The sequence below is a fragment of the Leiobunum rupestre genome, chromosome 8 (assembly GCF_980474605.1).
Source record: "Leiobunum rupestre chromosome 8, qqLeiRupe1.1.hap1, whole genome shotgun sequence".
In the NCBI taxonomy this organism is placed as follows: Eukaryota; Metazoa; Arthropoda; class Arachnida; order Opiliones; family Sclerosomatidae; genus Leiobunum; species Leiobunum rupestre.
This window is the reverse complement of record NC_143391.1, coordinates 33,754,776-33,770,150: the sequence shown is the minus strand read 5'-3', so window position 1 is coordinate 33,770,150 and position 15,375 is coordinate 33,754,776. Positions and strand designations below refer to the sequence as shown.

Sequence of the window (15,375 nt, the reverse complement as noted above, 5' to 3'; positions counted from 1 at the left end):
AAGAGAAGCTAACCCTAAATATTAAAAATTTCAAAATGCGTTGCAAAGGAAAGATGAATAGGAGGATATTAGTGGAGAATGAAATGTAAGATAGGTTAAAGTTAATAAAAACCACCTATGGACAATAATGCAGCTAAAATACGCGAAAAAATAAAAACGTCCATAGTTAAAAGGGGAAAAAATGCTAAACCATAACAAATTTAAAGTTATGACAAAACTTACGAAATAATAAAATTAAAACTCTAAAACTTTACATTTGTTAGGATTTAGCTTTTTTGCCCCTTTTAATTATGGACGTTTCTTCCTTTTCGCGTATTTTAACTGCATTATACACCATAGGTGGTTTTCATTACTTTAATTTATTTTTCAAAAACGTTTGGAAGAAAATAGTGCATATAATTATTTTTTAATAATATTTAATCGGTAAAATGTAAATAACTCTACCTGGTGTAATGTTTACCTTTTACATTTTTGAGAGAACGAGGGGCGGGTCACTTCCTTGATTAACGACGCACCCCTCGAAAGATTAAATCCAATTTAACCGTGATTACTTTGATTAAATTCGATTTAATCACGAGTTTGTTGATTACATCACTTTAAATTATGTTTATAAGGTTTAAATCTGATTTAATAATGTTTAAATGATTAAATCGGATTAAAATGATTAAATCCTGATTAAAAAGATTATATCATGATTAAAAAGATTTTATCATGATTAAAAAGATTATATCATGATTAGAATGCTTAAATCACGTTTAATCATGGTTAGAATGTTTACATGTGATTTAATCGTGATTGAATGATTAAATATGATTGAAATGATTAAATCTGATTAAAATTATTAAATCCTGATTAGAAAGATTAGATCATGATTAGAATAATTAAATCACGTTTAAATTGTGATTAGATTGATTAAATCGTGATTAGATTTTATAATCTCGATTAAAATTTTTAATCTTGATTACCCTGATTTAATCACGATTACCCTGATTTAATCATTTTACTATGATTAAGACGCACCCAAAATGGAAGTGACCTGGCCCTCGGAAGAGAAGCGACAGATTTTGGGCCGTGCTCCGTTATTACGGGAAATTCGCTTCCAACGGAATCTGCGATGGTACATGAATCATTTTAACTTATCTCGTATGAGATATATTACACACTTCAGGCCCTACTAACCGGAAGCCAGTGGCGTAGCAAAGATTTTTATTGAGAGGGGAAACAAAAACAATATCTTTAAAAATAATTCGTTCCTGTACAAACATACATTTCGGGAGCCACCTATACCTGTCCACCCCGTGGCTATGCCAAGTAACGCCTGAAACCAAGATAACAAAGATGATGATGACCCGGGGTCAAGTACCGGCGGCCTTTCTTGTCACGTCTTCCTCTAAGAAGTGGACAGTTTCATTTCTATATTTTTTAACTTTCAAAACCCCGTGTTGTGAAAATACACTTTGTGCGTTCCCTTAAACGCTATAAGCCTCGTTGACACCTAAAACAATTATCGACCGGTTTATGAAGTTGAGATATTCGCCGCAAACGACATTGCCTCTGTTTGTAACTTTCGGGTAGTGAAGACCACTCACCTGTCAGAGCTATGACGTAGGGGAAGTGAGTTTTCATAAGAAGGGAATTCCACTGACATTTGTAATCAACCTATTGTGAAAGATAGTTAGAACACGGCGCTTGGAATACGAGACTATTTGCCATGTTACAAATTTTGAGTTGGTTAATGTAGCAATAGGCCTTTTTATAAAGTAATATTGGCCTTCTGGTTTTGATGTTGCTGTTGCGTCACGGGTGAATTATCGATGAGGTATTTCTACGAAAAGCCCTAGACATTAGAGTAAATTCGACGAGGCACCCTGTTTTTAAGCATAAACTGAACTGAACTTATTGACGAATGAGGTATATAATTTTAGCAAGCGTAGCTAATTTTTTAGAAAGGCCTATGCCGCAAGTACGTCATCGGAAATAGCACATCGAGAGTGTGAAACTACTTGGGTAGGTATTAAAATGCCCATTTTGTTCTGCACTGTAAAAGGCGGGATGGTACCTTAGCGAGGGAGGAAAACCTTGGCACCGTAGCGCCACCTAGAATGGTTTCGGTAATTCCAATTTCCTAACGCGGGATCCGCTCGTGAAACGCGTAATTTCAAATTTCAAAATATGTATTTGTATACTGAATTTAAGTAAGCCCAATTTTAAGTGCCAGACTATATTTAACCTTTGGGCAGCTTGTTTTATAATTTCATTATCTGCTTTGAAGACTCGTTTGTCAAACATTTCGTTGATGTCGGTAGTTCCCAAAGAGAAGTGGTTTATCTCCGGTGAATAATTATAGGAACTAGCCATTAGAAGAATTTTTAGAATCATTACTCTTAAACAAAATTCAAAAAATAGAGGGGATAGTGTTACTCAAGAAAGTTGGTAGTGCCAATCTCATATTTCCATATTACTTGCGGTAACAGGCCTATAAGTTATGTAAAATCTTGCATACGGAATAGGGATTAAGCAGATTTATCGGTCAGGTTTAATCTGCACTATCCCTACAAGGTTTGTTGTCGGGCTTAAACAGCATTTTTCCTACTAGTTTTGTTATCGGTCAGGCTTAAGCTGCATTATCCCTACCAGCTTTGTCGATCTGGCTTAAACTCAATTCTCCTTACAAGGTTTGTTGTCGGGCTTAAGCCGCATTATGACTACGAGTTTTATTATCGGTCAGGCTTAAAGTGCATTATCCCTACAAGGTTTGTTGTCGGGCTTAATCCGCAGTATGGCTACGAGTTTTATTATCGGTCAGGCTTAAAGTGCATTATCCCTACAAGGTTTGTTGTCGGGCTTAAGCCACATTATGGCTACAAGTTTTATTATCGGTCGGGCTTAAGCTGCATTATCCCTACCAGGTTTGTCGATCTGGCTTAAACTCAATTCTCCTTAAAAGGTTTGCTGTCGGGCTTAAGCCGCATTAAGCCTACGAGTTTTATTTTCGGTAGGGCTTAAAGTGCATTATCCCTAAAAGGTTTGTTGTCGGGCTTAAGCCGCGGTATGGCTACGAGTTTTATTATCGGTCGGGCTTAAGCCGCATTATGGCTACGAGTTTTATTATCGGTCGGGCTTAAACTGTATTATATCTACAAGATGTGTTGTCGGGCTTAAACCACATTAAGCCTACGAGTTTTATTATCGGTTGGGCTTAAACTGCATTATCTCTACAAGGTTAGTTGTCGGGCCTAAGCCACATTTTGCCAACGAGTTTTATTATCAGTCAGGCTTAAACTGCATTATCCCTACAAGGTTTGTTGTCGGGCTTAAGCCGCATTATGCATACGATTTTTATTGTTGGGCTTAAACTGTATTCTCCTGACGAGTTTTTACTGTCGTGCTTAATATACATGTTCCCTACGAGTTTTTTGTGCCTGAATAACATTCATGATCTCCACGTGTTTTAATAAGGCTTAATAATATGCATGATCTTCCAGAGTTTTATTGTCGGGCTTATTATTCGTGATCCTTACGAGTGATGTGGTCGGGATTAATATGCATGATCCCTACGATTTTGTTTTGTCGGGGTTAATCTGCGTTCTCTTTAAGTGTTTTAATATCGGGCTTAATCTATCTATTTCCGATCACGCACATTTCTGGCTAGGGTGTTGCTTTAGTTCTATTTATGATTGTTACGTTACTAAATTAAATTAAATTGCATTTAAACCACTTTAAAACGTAATCTGTAATAAAACCATCCAAACCATATGAATTAATAAATATTAATCTACAAATGGCAAGAACTTGGTTACGCAACATTTATTGTTTATTTATTATCAAATTTAATAAGTATTTTTGCAGCGTTGATAGACTGCTATTTGCATTGAATTAACAATGTAAATGAAATTCAATTAAAGTTCTACAACTATTCAAAAATCTTAAACAATTTGATTTAATAATATTAATCTACCGTAGCTAATGAGACACTTTTCTACTCTGCATAGCGAAACAGGGGGAAATAGTTAAAAAAATGAATCAGTTAAAGTTAATAAAAAGCACCTATAATGCAGTTAAATTACTCGAAAAGGTAGAACAATCCCTAATACATGGGTGCAAAAAGTCTAAATTCTAACAAATTTAAAGTAATGATAAAACTTACGAAACATTCGGACCAATAGGTCTTCGAGGATAAAATTAAAACGTGAAACTCGGACCAAATAGATCTTCGAGTCAAAGACAAATTAAAATGGAATTAAAAAAAAGATAAGCTAAACCTAAATATTTAAAATTTCAAAATGCGTTGCGTAGCAACGGAAGGCCAAATAGGTGCTATTTTCATTTCATTGTAATTGGTTTTTGACTAGAAGATCTGTTTGGTCCGAGTTTCGCATTTTAATTTTATTCTCGTAGACCTTTTGGTTCGAGTATTTCCTAAATGTTATAATTACTTTAAATTTGTTAGTGTTTAGCTTTTTTTTCCCTGTTATTATGGACTTTCCTACCTTTTCAAATAAATCAGTTGTCTAGGGTAAGATATAATTTAATTAAATTGCACAGTGTCATCATTAGAAATAATTAAAATGAAATACGAGTTGGTCTCGGTAGGAAGATATTTAATGAATGGATAAAATTACATGGGGAAGTTATCAAATTGGTTATACAAAAAAAATAAACATATTACTAATGGATATTATCAAGAAGGAAAAATAAACCAAACAATTGATAAATGATTCAATAAACACTCTAACATAAATTTAATGTCGGGTAACCCCTTTTGAAATAAGTTGATCACTTATAATACCGACGACGGTTCTAATTGTTTGGCGTCTTAAAAAAACAGCATGCAAGAGCGTCGAGTTCTTACGCTCGTAGCGTAGCATTAATTATCTTGATGATGGTGGATCCGATAACAACAGCGGCGATTGGTTGAAACAGTGGCCGAGCGGCGTATACTTTAGTTTCTAAAACCCGGGCATCGAAGGAACACGCCGGATATTGGGCGAGGGCAGCGTGGTCCGCGAAAACCTCGTACGTCACACATTCTAGTGAAAGGCGATCGTGTATAGAACAATTTCTCGACGCTGCTAAATTGGAGAAACTCGTAGAACTTCTACGTGGTAAACCAGCCCGGAGTTAAAATATTTACTTTGTTCTCCAAAGAACGGAAGTCCATGATTATTGATTAATTCTTCGAAGGGCTACTCAACTCTTTCAACAGAAACCATATTTAAATAATGCAAAGACAAAAGTTCCTTCAACAAAATTCTACATATTTGAAGAGCCGCGTGTACAATGTCTTTCTTTCTAATATCAAATTAAGATTAAATTGTAAAATATTTACTTTAGATCTCGTAGGAAACTACCTAAATCTCATCCGATTAAGTCTAATTTAAGAGATTTTATTCAGCATTCATTATTAGATTAGACGCAGCAGCTCAATTGGAACGTAAAGAAAATAAATATATCTTAAAAGTGTATTCAAAAACTTAGGAATAAATTAGATTCAATTAGTTTTAATTTATCATGGTCCAAGGCAAATAGTGTTTTGTTACATCGGAAAAAATATGATTTTTCAAAACTTGGCTCGGTGGCACGCTCCACTTAACACGGGACACCGAGCGTGCGTCGCGCGCCATTATATATTCGAAATCCAACTAGTCTAATATAAGGTGGTTTTTTTTTCGCCTGTTCTGCGTTTTTTGAGCAGGTTTAAAAGTGTAGCCCTATGACGTCATTTTACTCCAATTCTATATAGACGAAAAAAACGAGTTGGAGTAAGAAGGGAGTAGTTAGAGGTTAAAGGTTATATATTTGTTATGTTTTTAAGATGGCGACCGGTGGTGAGATCATCAATATAGGACTCATTTTTCTTATTTATTTAATAATAATAATAATCAGCTAGGATAATACCCAAGACACCACCTTAGGTCTAAGTCATCAAGCAACTTTTAAAGTCATTAAATAGCTTTTAACAATTGGATATTCGTTATTAAAAGCTTGCCACATGTGAAGATGTTCAAAACCTGTTATGTTTTCGTGAAACGAAATTTAAGCAGACGAATTTTCTATATAAGCTTGATTACTCCCTCTACATCTCCTTTCGAGGAGGAGTAAAAAGTGTAACGTTTGAGCTCTGGAACAAGCAAACAAAATTCGGGACAGGGTAAATCTTACCCCGAGAACAGGCGAATAAAACGTTTTAAGGTAAAAAGTTTACACTTTTGTCCTGGGACAGGCGAAAAAAAACCACCTATTGTTGATTTTATAAAATAAAAAGTGGTCTTGCCCAACTTGTTAAAACGTTGCTCTTACTTCACAGGACCCAGCTTTATTAGTATATTCTTCGCACGAGCGATTTTCACGCGCGCTAGAAAAAGCTATATTGCTCGCGTTCTCGCACACTTGTAAAAGCAAGAGACTGTGACGTAAGAGCAACATTTAAACAAGAAGGCCACGTTACTTTAAAAAAGTACTATTAAAATTTAAGTTTAAAAAATGTCTTGTCAACTGTGTCTTAACCGCATCGAATAAAATTAATTCGGTAAGCTTAAGGGAAGTAGGAACTAAATTTAAAAATCGCTGCTAACACGCGCTTTTTTACACACAATCCTTACTTACATACTTCGGCATCGATAGCCTTTCATAAATTTTTGAAATCAGAGCCCTAGAAGTTGGGCATTTGCCAAATTTACTATTTTCGATTGTTTCGCTTTATGTGGTAGATATTTTATTTAAAATTAAGTCCTATAACGTTAAAAATAATATTTTTGGTTAGGTTAGGATTCAGCGAATCTACACCTTCGGTTATATCGGTAAATATTAAATTTAAGTATAGTTTCCAGGGTAATTTACGGGACCCCAATTTTCGCGGTTTTATGTTTTCGCCTAAAATTCTACATAACGTTCCTTAATTTAAGTCAGTGGCGTAGCTGATGGTCCGCAGGGCCCGCGGCGCGGGGGGGCCCCACTCAGCATAAAAGATTTTTGCGGGGGGCCTCTGAGTTCTCAGCTACGCCACTGATTTAAGTTCGATTTTCGTGAGAGTTATATTTTTGAATAGCTGTGGTTTCCATATAACCTAGATTTGCAATTACGTTGCTTAATTTTAATTCTAAGTAAGGTTTTTTGGACAGCGTATACGGACCCCCGCAACTTCCGACATTGTAAATCGGCGTGCTTATAGAGGTCTTCCGGCGAGTTTCCCTCTCGCATTTTTCATGGCCGTTCGCGCCGCGCTTTCAACGTATGACCAGAAGTAAAAATAAGTGTAACCCTCAACGTTTGCGCAGAAGTAACAAATAAGTGTGACATTCAACGTTGGCTCAGAAGTAACAAATAAGTGTGACCCTCAACGTTGGCTTAGAAGTAACAAATAAGTGTGACACTCAACGTGTGACCAGAAGTAACCAATAAGAGTGACACTCAACGTGTGACCAGAAGTAACCCATAAGAGTGACACTCAACGTGTGACCATAAGTAACAAATAAATGTGATACTTAACGTCTGACCATAAGTAACAAATAAATGTGATACTCAACGTCTGACCATAAGTAACAAATAAATGTGATACTCAACGTCTGACCAGAATTAACAAATAAGTGTGATCACAGAAGTAACCAATAAGTGTAAGTGCAAATAAGTATGGCCGTGGATATATATTGGTTATGTCACCGGCGTTTGCAGGTTGCTGTGAATAGCTCAAACAAACTTAACACATCAGGAGGATTGTGTGTATTCTAACCATCGTACGTCTTGTTTTTACCGTAACTAACGTCAGTCAACCCTAGTCCTGTTAAACCTGGCGGCAGAAATTTGAAATTCGTTGATTCACCATAAATATGGAAGTGCATAGTCCTTTAACGAAAATCGAAAACAGTCCATGTCATGTGCGGATAACGAATCAATGAAATGACTCAAGGATTTCAATCCATGTTTTTCCGATTTTGTCCGAACAATTGACCTTGTGTTTCTCTACGCGAGCTAGAATCCCTTAATTTCGACCGGAATATCGATTGTACTACCTTCCGCGTGTACTACACTAATCCATATTTGGTAAATGTCCCCGGCTGGTTCCGCCTCGCGTGTCTTGAAGTATAGCGACAGTATTTTTAAAGTGGTACAGGTATACGCTGGTGTGACCAATGGCCAGCGGCGGTACGGGTATACCTACAGGTATCGAGCGTCCAGTAAACAACGAAATATACTGGTGACAATTTCGCGTTGGAAAGGATTAAAATATAATTGAGCTTTCAATCTTTCTTCACCGTAAGACTCGCTGTTTTAAATCCATCTACGTCGCGAATACTTATCGAATACTCGAAGACGAGACCATGCAATTTCCGGTATTCGCTTTCGTGTCATTGGTGATCGTGTCGCTGTCGTTGCCACCTGATGCGTCGGCTCAATTCGATTCTGACGATGGATCTTGTCACTTCAAAATACCCAAACTTTTCTTTCCCAAACTGAGATACCTTTGCGGTAAGCGTGTGTTTTTTTAAGTATTAACATTTTTTTAAATATTTGGTCGATCCCGAAAGTCAGTGGGTGAAATTTCGTTCCCCCTATCTTGCGAAGACTCTTCCCCTACGTCATAATGGCATCTGTTCTACCTTCTTCTTTACCACTCTCCGACGGAACCATTCCACGGGGAATTTGAAAAGTTGGTCCCCTCCCTGCGGGCGCCCATGGATGGTACCGGCAGACGTTACAAAGTACCGGAAGTGAGTTTTTACAAAATAGGCAGGGTGATCATTCTTCTTTTTTTTTTAATAATTTCCTTTATTTTCCTATAATTTAACAATTTTTTCTATATTTTCCTATAATTAGATATTATTTTGTATTTCGCGCGGTTTTTTCGAATTTCCCGCTTGCCTAGTTCGCTTTCGTAATACAGATGGCACTCCAAAGAACTGCACTGAACTGAATTAAAAATATCATCGTCTGCTTATTAATCTGACTTCACTGAGGCTTAGCTTTGCCTCTTATATAAAACAAATTTAAATTTTAGATAACACTCCTATAGAGTGTTGTCATCTGATACGATTTTGAAAACTTGTAACGTCACAGCTGTAGTGTTAATAGTGGCCGCCATGACAGTTACCGTTTTTTATCAATAGGCAAATTACAATGGTGACGTCGCAGGGTTTCAGACGACAATACTCTATATGTTCCTATATTATCAAAGAAAGTACTCCCGCAAATAGACTGTTGAATTTCCTATATTCCTATATATGTTTTGGGGTCTTCAGTGGTCATCCTGTATAGGGGAAACGAAATTTTCACCCACCGTCTTTCGGAATCAATCTACTTTCTTAAAAATTGTAATAGTCTGCAATAATTATTACATTAGAAGCTTATAATCGGGTGAAGTATCCATTAATGACGTACCTTTTATTTCGGTAACTTTATTCAACATTTTAGACAAACTTGGTAGGCACCTTCGTTTAGTCATAATATACATTTGGTTGTGAACGCAATGTTTTATGTCGGGAAATAGGCGCGCAAAAATGGTATTCAGCTAATATTTCCGTTTCTATTGTATTTACGGCTATAAACCCAATCAAAAATTGATCTATTTTAAAATGTATATAGAGATAATGTTTTAATCCGTCAGGCGCGACGCATCATGAATCGGGGGAATCAACTAAAGGGGGGAGGAAATGGAAAAGGAGGAGTTCTTATTTAACGCGGATATACGTGTATTACGTCAATCACGTCAAGAGGACGTAATATTTAGGGAGCCAATAATGCGCCGCCTGGAGTTGATTGATATTTAAGGGGAGGGGCCAGGTTCTTATCCTAGAGCTGCAACGGGAGCGAAGGCAAAATCGACGGAATATAAACATTCTCTCTATACATAAATGGAACAATTCTTGCCCAATTATGGAAATTAGGACCCGGTTATTTTCTACAAAAATGGTTCTATGGAATATTTCGGTATGAGTTATTGGTTTTGCGCAATCGCAGTTTGAACGTTGTACCCGAAACGCTATATTTACAATTTGGTGCATTTAAAATTTATAACTCGGTTAGCTATTGTTGTTTCTGTAATAAAACGCTTAAAAATGAAACTACTGTGACGGTTAAGAGTCGATTAAGCTACGTTCACACTTACCCCTAAATTCGCTTCGTTTAGATAACTGGTTTTTAAAACCAACGTGAGAAATCGCTTCGTGTTGGTTCGGGAAGCAACTCGTCCAAGTCAGTTCGCTTAGAATCGCTTTCAAAACGACAAGGCGGGGAAGTCAAATTGCTCGTATTTTCAAAAATAATGGGGATGAAATTCTAAATAATGTCAAATAATATTACTATATGTATAGTAAACATTGTTTTGGGATACATTTTAGTATTTTCAAAATTCTAGTCATCATTTGAAATGGCGTTAAGCCTTGGCTATAAGCGAACCCTGCTGAAGCGATTTCGCACGTGTAAACTAAGAATTATCGTAGGTGGTCAAAACTGGCATTCAAACCGACATAAACTGGGTTTTAGGCTCTAGTGTGAACTTGGCAGCTAGTATTAAGAGGAACAATTGGAAAAACGAATTAATGCCCAATGTAACTTTAATTTAAGTCCATATAGAGTGCCGTAAGAATTACATCCACAAGACCAGTATATTAATGCTTTCAAAAACGATGGACAAAGTGCGTCGTCACAAATTCGCGCGATTTCGAAGGAGAGCGGCGGCCGCGTTTTTAGTCAAGGAAAGTGCCAAACTAAAACGCGTTTCGGGTACGACGTTCAAACTGCGATTGCGCAAAAACAATGACTCGTACCGAAATATTCCACAGAACCGTTTTGTAGAAAATAGCCTGGCACTAATTTCTGTAGTTGGGTTTATAGCTGTAAATACAAAACAAAGCGAGTGGGGTGGCAGCAATAGGAGCCTGGTTATATTCCAACTTGTGGCACTGGGTGAAAACTCGAAACTACTCCTTCTGCCAGGGTTGTAGAGAGATGGTTTGATCACTTAGATTTTTTATTTGGCAAAATAGTTTTCTACCACGGATTTAATTTTTTAAAATTACGAACAGTCTAAGCAAACCTAAGCTAATTAAGAGCCATAAGTCAAAACTATGGTCAGTGTTATTCCTTTATTAATTCTAGTACAAAATTTTTATTTCAGTTCAAATACATATCTGAGAAACTGAAATTTAATATTCGCTAATTATAAATATTAAAAAAAATCCTTAAAATTCACACGCGTAAAAACGAAACGGAAATTTAAGCGATCCCAGTTAGCTTGTGAAATTTAAATTTCCCGCTTTCTCCAATAAGTTAGGCTGCATCCCAGTACTTCTATGCATTGGGCGAACGCCCATAAATATCTGAAGAGGCTACACAGTGTCGGGTACGCCATCTATTTGCCACTTTTTCTTTAGCCAAACTTTCCTATCGTAGAATTGCTAAATGATCGAACCGTCTCTCTACAACCCTTCTTCTGCGTAGACGCCGTAGATTTTGCAAATTATCTCCCCACAGGTTAAAGGCATTTTCCCCCGAGTTCTTCGATTTACCCTTTCCATAAAAACTTGTAAAGGTAAACGGTAATAGTGAGTGTAGGGAGCTGTTGGCTCGCGTGGCATGAAGAGCTTGCTACCACCCTCCTACGCATTGTAATCTGGAAACCTGTTTCAGGCAGTAAAAGTCGCTAGTTGACTTGGGCGTAAGGCGGTGCCTTGGGTATTAGCCTAGCTGATTATTATTATTATATTAGCTAAAGACCATTTTTGTGCGCCTTTTTTCCGTCATACAAAATTGTGCTCACAACTAAATGATGGGGACTTTTGACATATATTATATATTATGACTAAATGAATGTGCCTACGAAAATTCAGTACAATTATTTTGCATAAAATCTAAAAATTATTATACTTCTGTTTAAACCATATTTTTCCAATGAAATGATTTCTGAAAATCACTATACTAACAGATTCCCGGCACTAAGTTTTCCCAAAACGTTTTTTTTAAACCTCAGCGGGAGCCTGCGAGTTACATGTTTCGAGCGAATACCATTAGCAGAATATGGAGATAGATAAAAGATATATTATATATTATATATTACAACTAAAATTTTCGTTTCTTTCATTAGAGGATGTGGATAGATTTACAAACTGTCTTTTGGAGAAAGATGTCATTTCGGTATGTAAATTGATTGTGATATTCTTTAACAATTAAACTTGAGGTGTGCAACCTACTTGAGTATGACCTATTTATCTTCGACTGGTTTGAAATTAAATTTTACAAAGCTTTACATTTCTTCGAAGTTTGTCTTTATCATTTTTCATCCAGTTCTTTAATACAAGTACCCTTTTGTTGACATTCAATTACTTTAATTAGCAAGATCAAACGGAGGAGTTGAAGCTGTTATTGGAAAAGGATGAAAATTGCAAATTCGCTGAGAACGACGAGGTAACCCTTTCAATCATTTAATAAATTTATGATTTCGCTCTAAATTAATATTCGTCCGTGTTTACCAGGATATGAAAGACGATGTTGACCGAATGTTGCAAAATGAAGTGAGTTTCTATAAAATTCCTCCTAAGCCGTATTAATCCAGGCTCTGTTCGGTCCAGAAGATATTTCCTTCTCCAATTAAACTTAGAATTGAACTGAAGCGTTTATATCCTTCAGAATCGAGCGTTTTGGAGAAAATCAATAGCAGACAGTACAGAAGTAACGCGATTTACCACGAAGCATCAAGAACGTATTTAGCTTATTGAGAACGAGTGATTCTCCTTTCTAGGTCCACTACCGCGATCTGCTACCTAATCTCGTAAATCTATAGCGCCACCTAGTATCGGTCTTAAGAACGTTTTGTTTTATCTTTCGAGTAATGGGTAAATTAAATTTAACTATTAATTCCATTCTTGCAACATTAATTATACTGAACTTAAAGGCCTAGATTTTCTTCTGCCAGTCACTCTTTAAATTTACTTTCCTTCCAAACAACTTGTTCCTCTGTTGACCTACCACCAGGGTATTTGTTTGGAAGGAAAGTAAAATAGTAAATTGAAAGGGTGACCGGCTGAATAAAACCTAGGCCTTTAACGATATCGTATTTTTTTTCAGTCACCATTAATTTCCAAATATTTGATTTTCTCAATTATTGCTTCAAGAATAATTATTTAAAATGCATCCCTGACAGATGGCGTTGTTGTTTCAAATTTCAAATGCGTTTTTTCGTACGTTCCCGATAACCTAAATACGTTCTCGGTAGAGTTTACCCTTGGCTTTTTCTAGCGCTTTGTAACTTCTGTTATTTTTTGTTTGATCTTTTCTGGGATTTTACTGTTTTGGTCTGATAGTCGGGCTGCTTTCGTTACTTCGGTTTGTTTTCGTCATTACAGCATCCATCTATGTAAAGCTTAGGATTGCTTTTCACCAGAGCCTTCATATTTGCTGTAAAAAAGAGCTAAATGTAGGCGCGTTTATGGGCCCCTCGTGGCTACTTTGCCGTATAAACGGACTCCCTACGCCGTTGTTAGAATGTTTGGTTCGGAAAATGTTCGCGCGGGGATTAACCGTGGCTGGACGGGACTAGTGGCTCCATCGTACGCGGAGAAAACAAAACATTTATACCGAATTTCTCGTTTAGGAACTTTGCTTCAAGTTGAAGGATTTGTCTCATCATCTCTTCGCGGTGATGGTAAGCCTCTTACTATGACCGTTAAGAGCAAACGTCTCTAACGTATTTTAACGCTTTCAGAAATGCCTGAAAAAGCCCAAATAAAAGGGACATTTACTACGCAAAAATAATATTTTTAAGAAGACGCTGCACTTCAAGCAAATATTATAGAGAGTCGATTTTAAAAAAATTTAATTTTAATTGAAAAGACCGTTTTCCCGTTTAATTAAGCTTAATTACCTCTTTGTAGATTATTTTTAACGGGAATGAATTGTTTAGACGTAGATGGAGCTTTTAACGCAATAAAATTACCTTTCGGCTACTCGTCTCGGCTTCTAATTATACCCGCGATAGCTCAAAAACCGATTCGCCTGTATAATAATAAATTTCAAAGAAATGAAAGAAGCGTCGGCTTTGACGACAGCTAGCCTTTAACCCTCGTTTCTCGCCTTTAATTAATTACTTTCGTTTCGCTCTTCGCGATGGAAAAAGCATCCCGCGAGGCGACATTAACGATCCGAAATTCTGGCGGCTTTTCCACTCGCCTCCGAGCTTTGTTTTTTGATGTTTTTATATCGGCGAGTGTTACTCTTTTTCTCTCGCCGATTTCCGCTTCGACTTAGACCAACATCTGGCGCTAGAAGTCCCGATAATAAATTGTAATCCAAAACAAGCGACTACTTCCGCCAAATTGTCTCGGGATTTCCATTAGCATGGTTGCCAGGTGCGTGCTTTTTCGCCTCGTTTGGCGGGTTTTCCGAAAATAATTTCGAAATATGGCCATAACAATTTAGAATAAAAATTAGACCAATTTGGGTCAAGCTGAGGTTTCTTTGAAAACCGAAAATGAGTGTTGAGCAAACTGAATCTGAATATTTAATAATAATAATAATAATAATAATAACAATAATCAGCTAGGCTAATACCCAAGGCACACCCTTAGGCCCAAGTCATCTAGCGACTTTTAATGCCTTTAAACAGGTGGACGGGTTACAATGCGTAGGAGAGTGGTGGAAAGGTTTTCATGCCACCGGAGCGAACAGCTCCCTACACTAACTATAAAATAAGATCAGGTGGCAAATAGTATGGAAAATAGTTGACAATGAGTTTGCTCGGCCAACTGTTTAAAAGCATTAAAAGTCGCTCAATGACTTGGGCCTAAGGTGGTGCCTTGGGTTTTAGCCTCTAGAGCTGATTATTATTACGAGGTGACCATAAATTTTATATTGAAAAACCGTGAAAATTATATTTCAGAAAGACTGATTCAGATTAAAGACAAATTACTTTCTATGAATATTTTTGTGGTATTATAGCAAATTAAAGTACAAAATTACTACTCGAAAACAAAGTTTAAAAATTTCAAACATACTAGTTGCTTTTAGCTTTTTAAACTCAATATTTATTTATTACCCACATTACCCATTTTGTCATGCATTGGCCCAGCTGGACTTCTATGAAGAAGAGTAACTTTTCTGTATGTTCTAGACTGTCGCAGCTAGACCTTCTTTGTTTTAAACGAGTGACACGACATCTGTTGCCATTTTCTATAATATTTAAAACTGCTTAGTAATTTAGTAATTGGTTAAAATAAAAGATATGTTACGAATTATTACGAATAAGAGATGGTTCTTATTAAAGTGTTGGTTGCACGAAATTTTAGCTATGGCTAATTAATGGTTCATTAGAAAGAGCAAACATTTTATAGCAAGTATAGAAAATTTCATCAAAATCAGTTAAGTGGTCTTTGAATTATTATAAAA

General features: G+C 36.5%; 1 protein-coding gene across 1 annotated transcript; it reads left to right on the top strand.

Moving 5' to 3' along the window:
• The first annotated feature begins 8,318 nt into the window (after window positions 1-8,318).
• Window positions 8,319-13,790, top strand: LOC149933261 (uncharacterized). Its single transcript, XM_090157251.1, has 6 exons — window positions 8,319-8,466; window positions 12,080-12,129; window positions 12,328-12,399; window positions 12,468-12,506; window positions 13,586-13,636; window positions 13,697-13,790. Exons 1-6 carry the CDS (start codon window positions 8,319-8,321, stop codon window positions 13,718-13,720), a joined length of 384 nt encoding a protein of 127 aa, XP_090013377.1. The 3' UTR covers window positions 13,721-13,790.
• Window positions 13,791-15,375: the final 1,585 nt, after the last annotated feature.

What these genes read in the sequence shown, in the direction of transcription:
- LOC149933261 (XM_090157251.1), top strand. Translation starts at nt 8,319, where the DNA reads ATGCAATTTCCGGTATTCGCTTTCGTGTCATTGGTGATCGTGTCGCTG. An exon ending in CAAACTGAGATACCTTTGCG is followed by an intron (nt 8,467 to 12,079) that starts GTAAGCGTGTGT and finishes TTCTTTCATTAG; the next exon opens with AGGATGTGGATAGATTTACA. An exon ending in ATCATCTCTTCGCGGTGATG is followed by an intron (nt 13,637 to 13,696) that starts GTAAGCCTCTTA and finishes TAACGCTTTCAG; the next exon opens with AAATGCCTGAAAAAGCCCAA.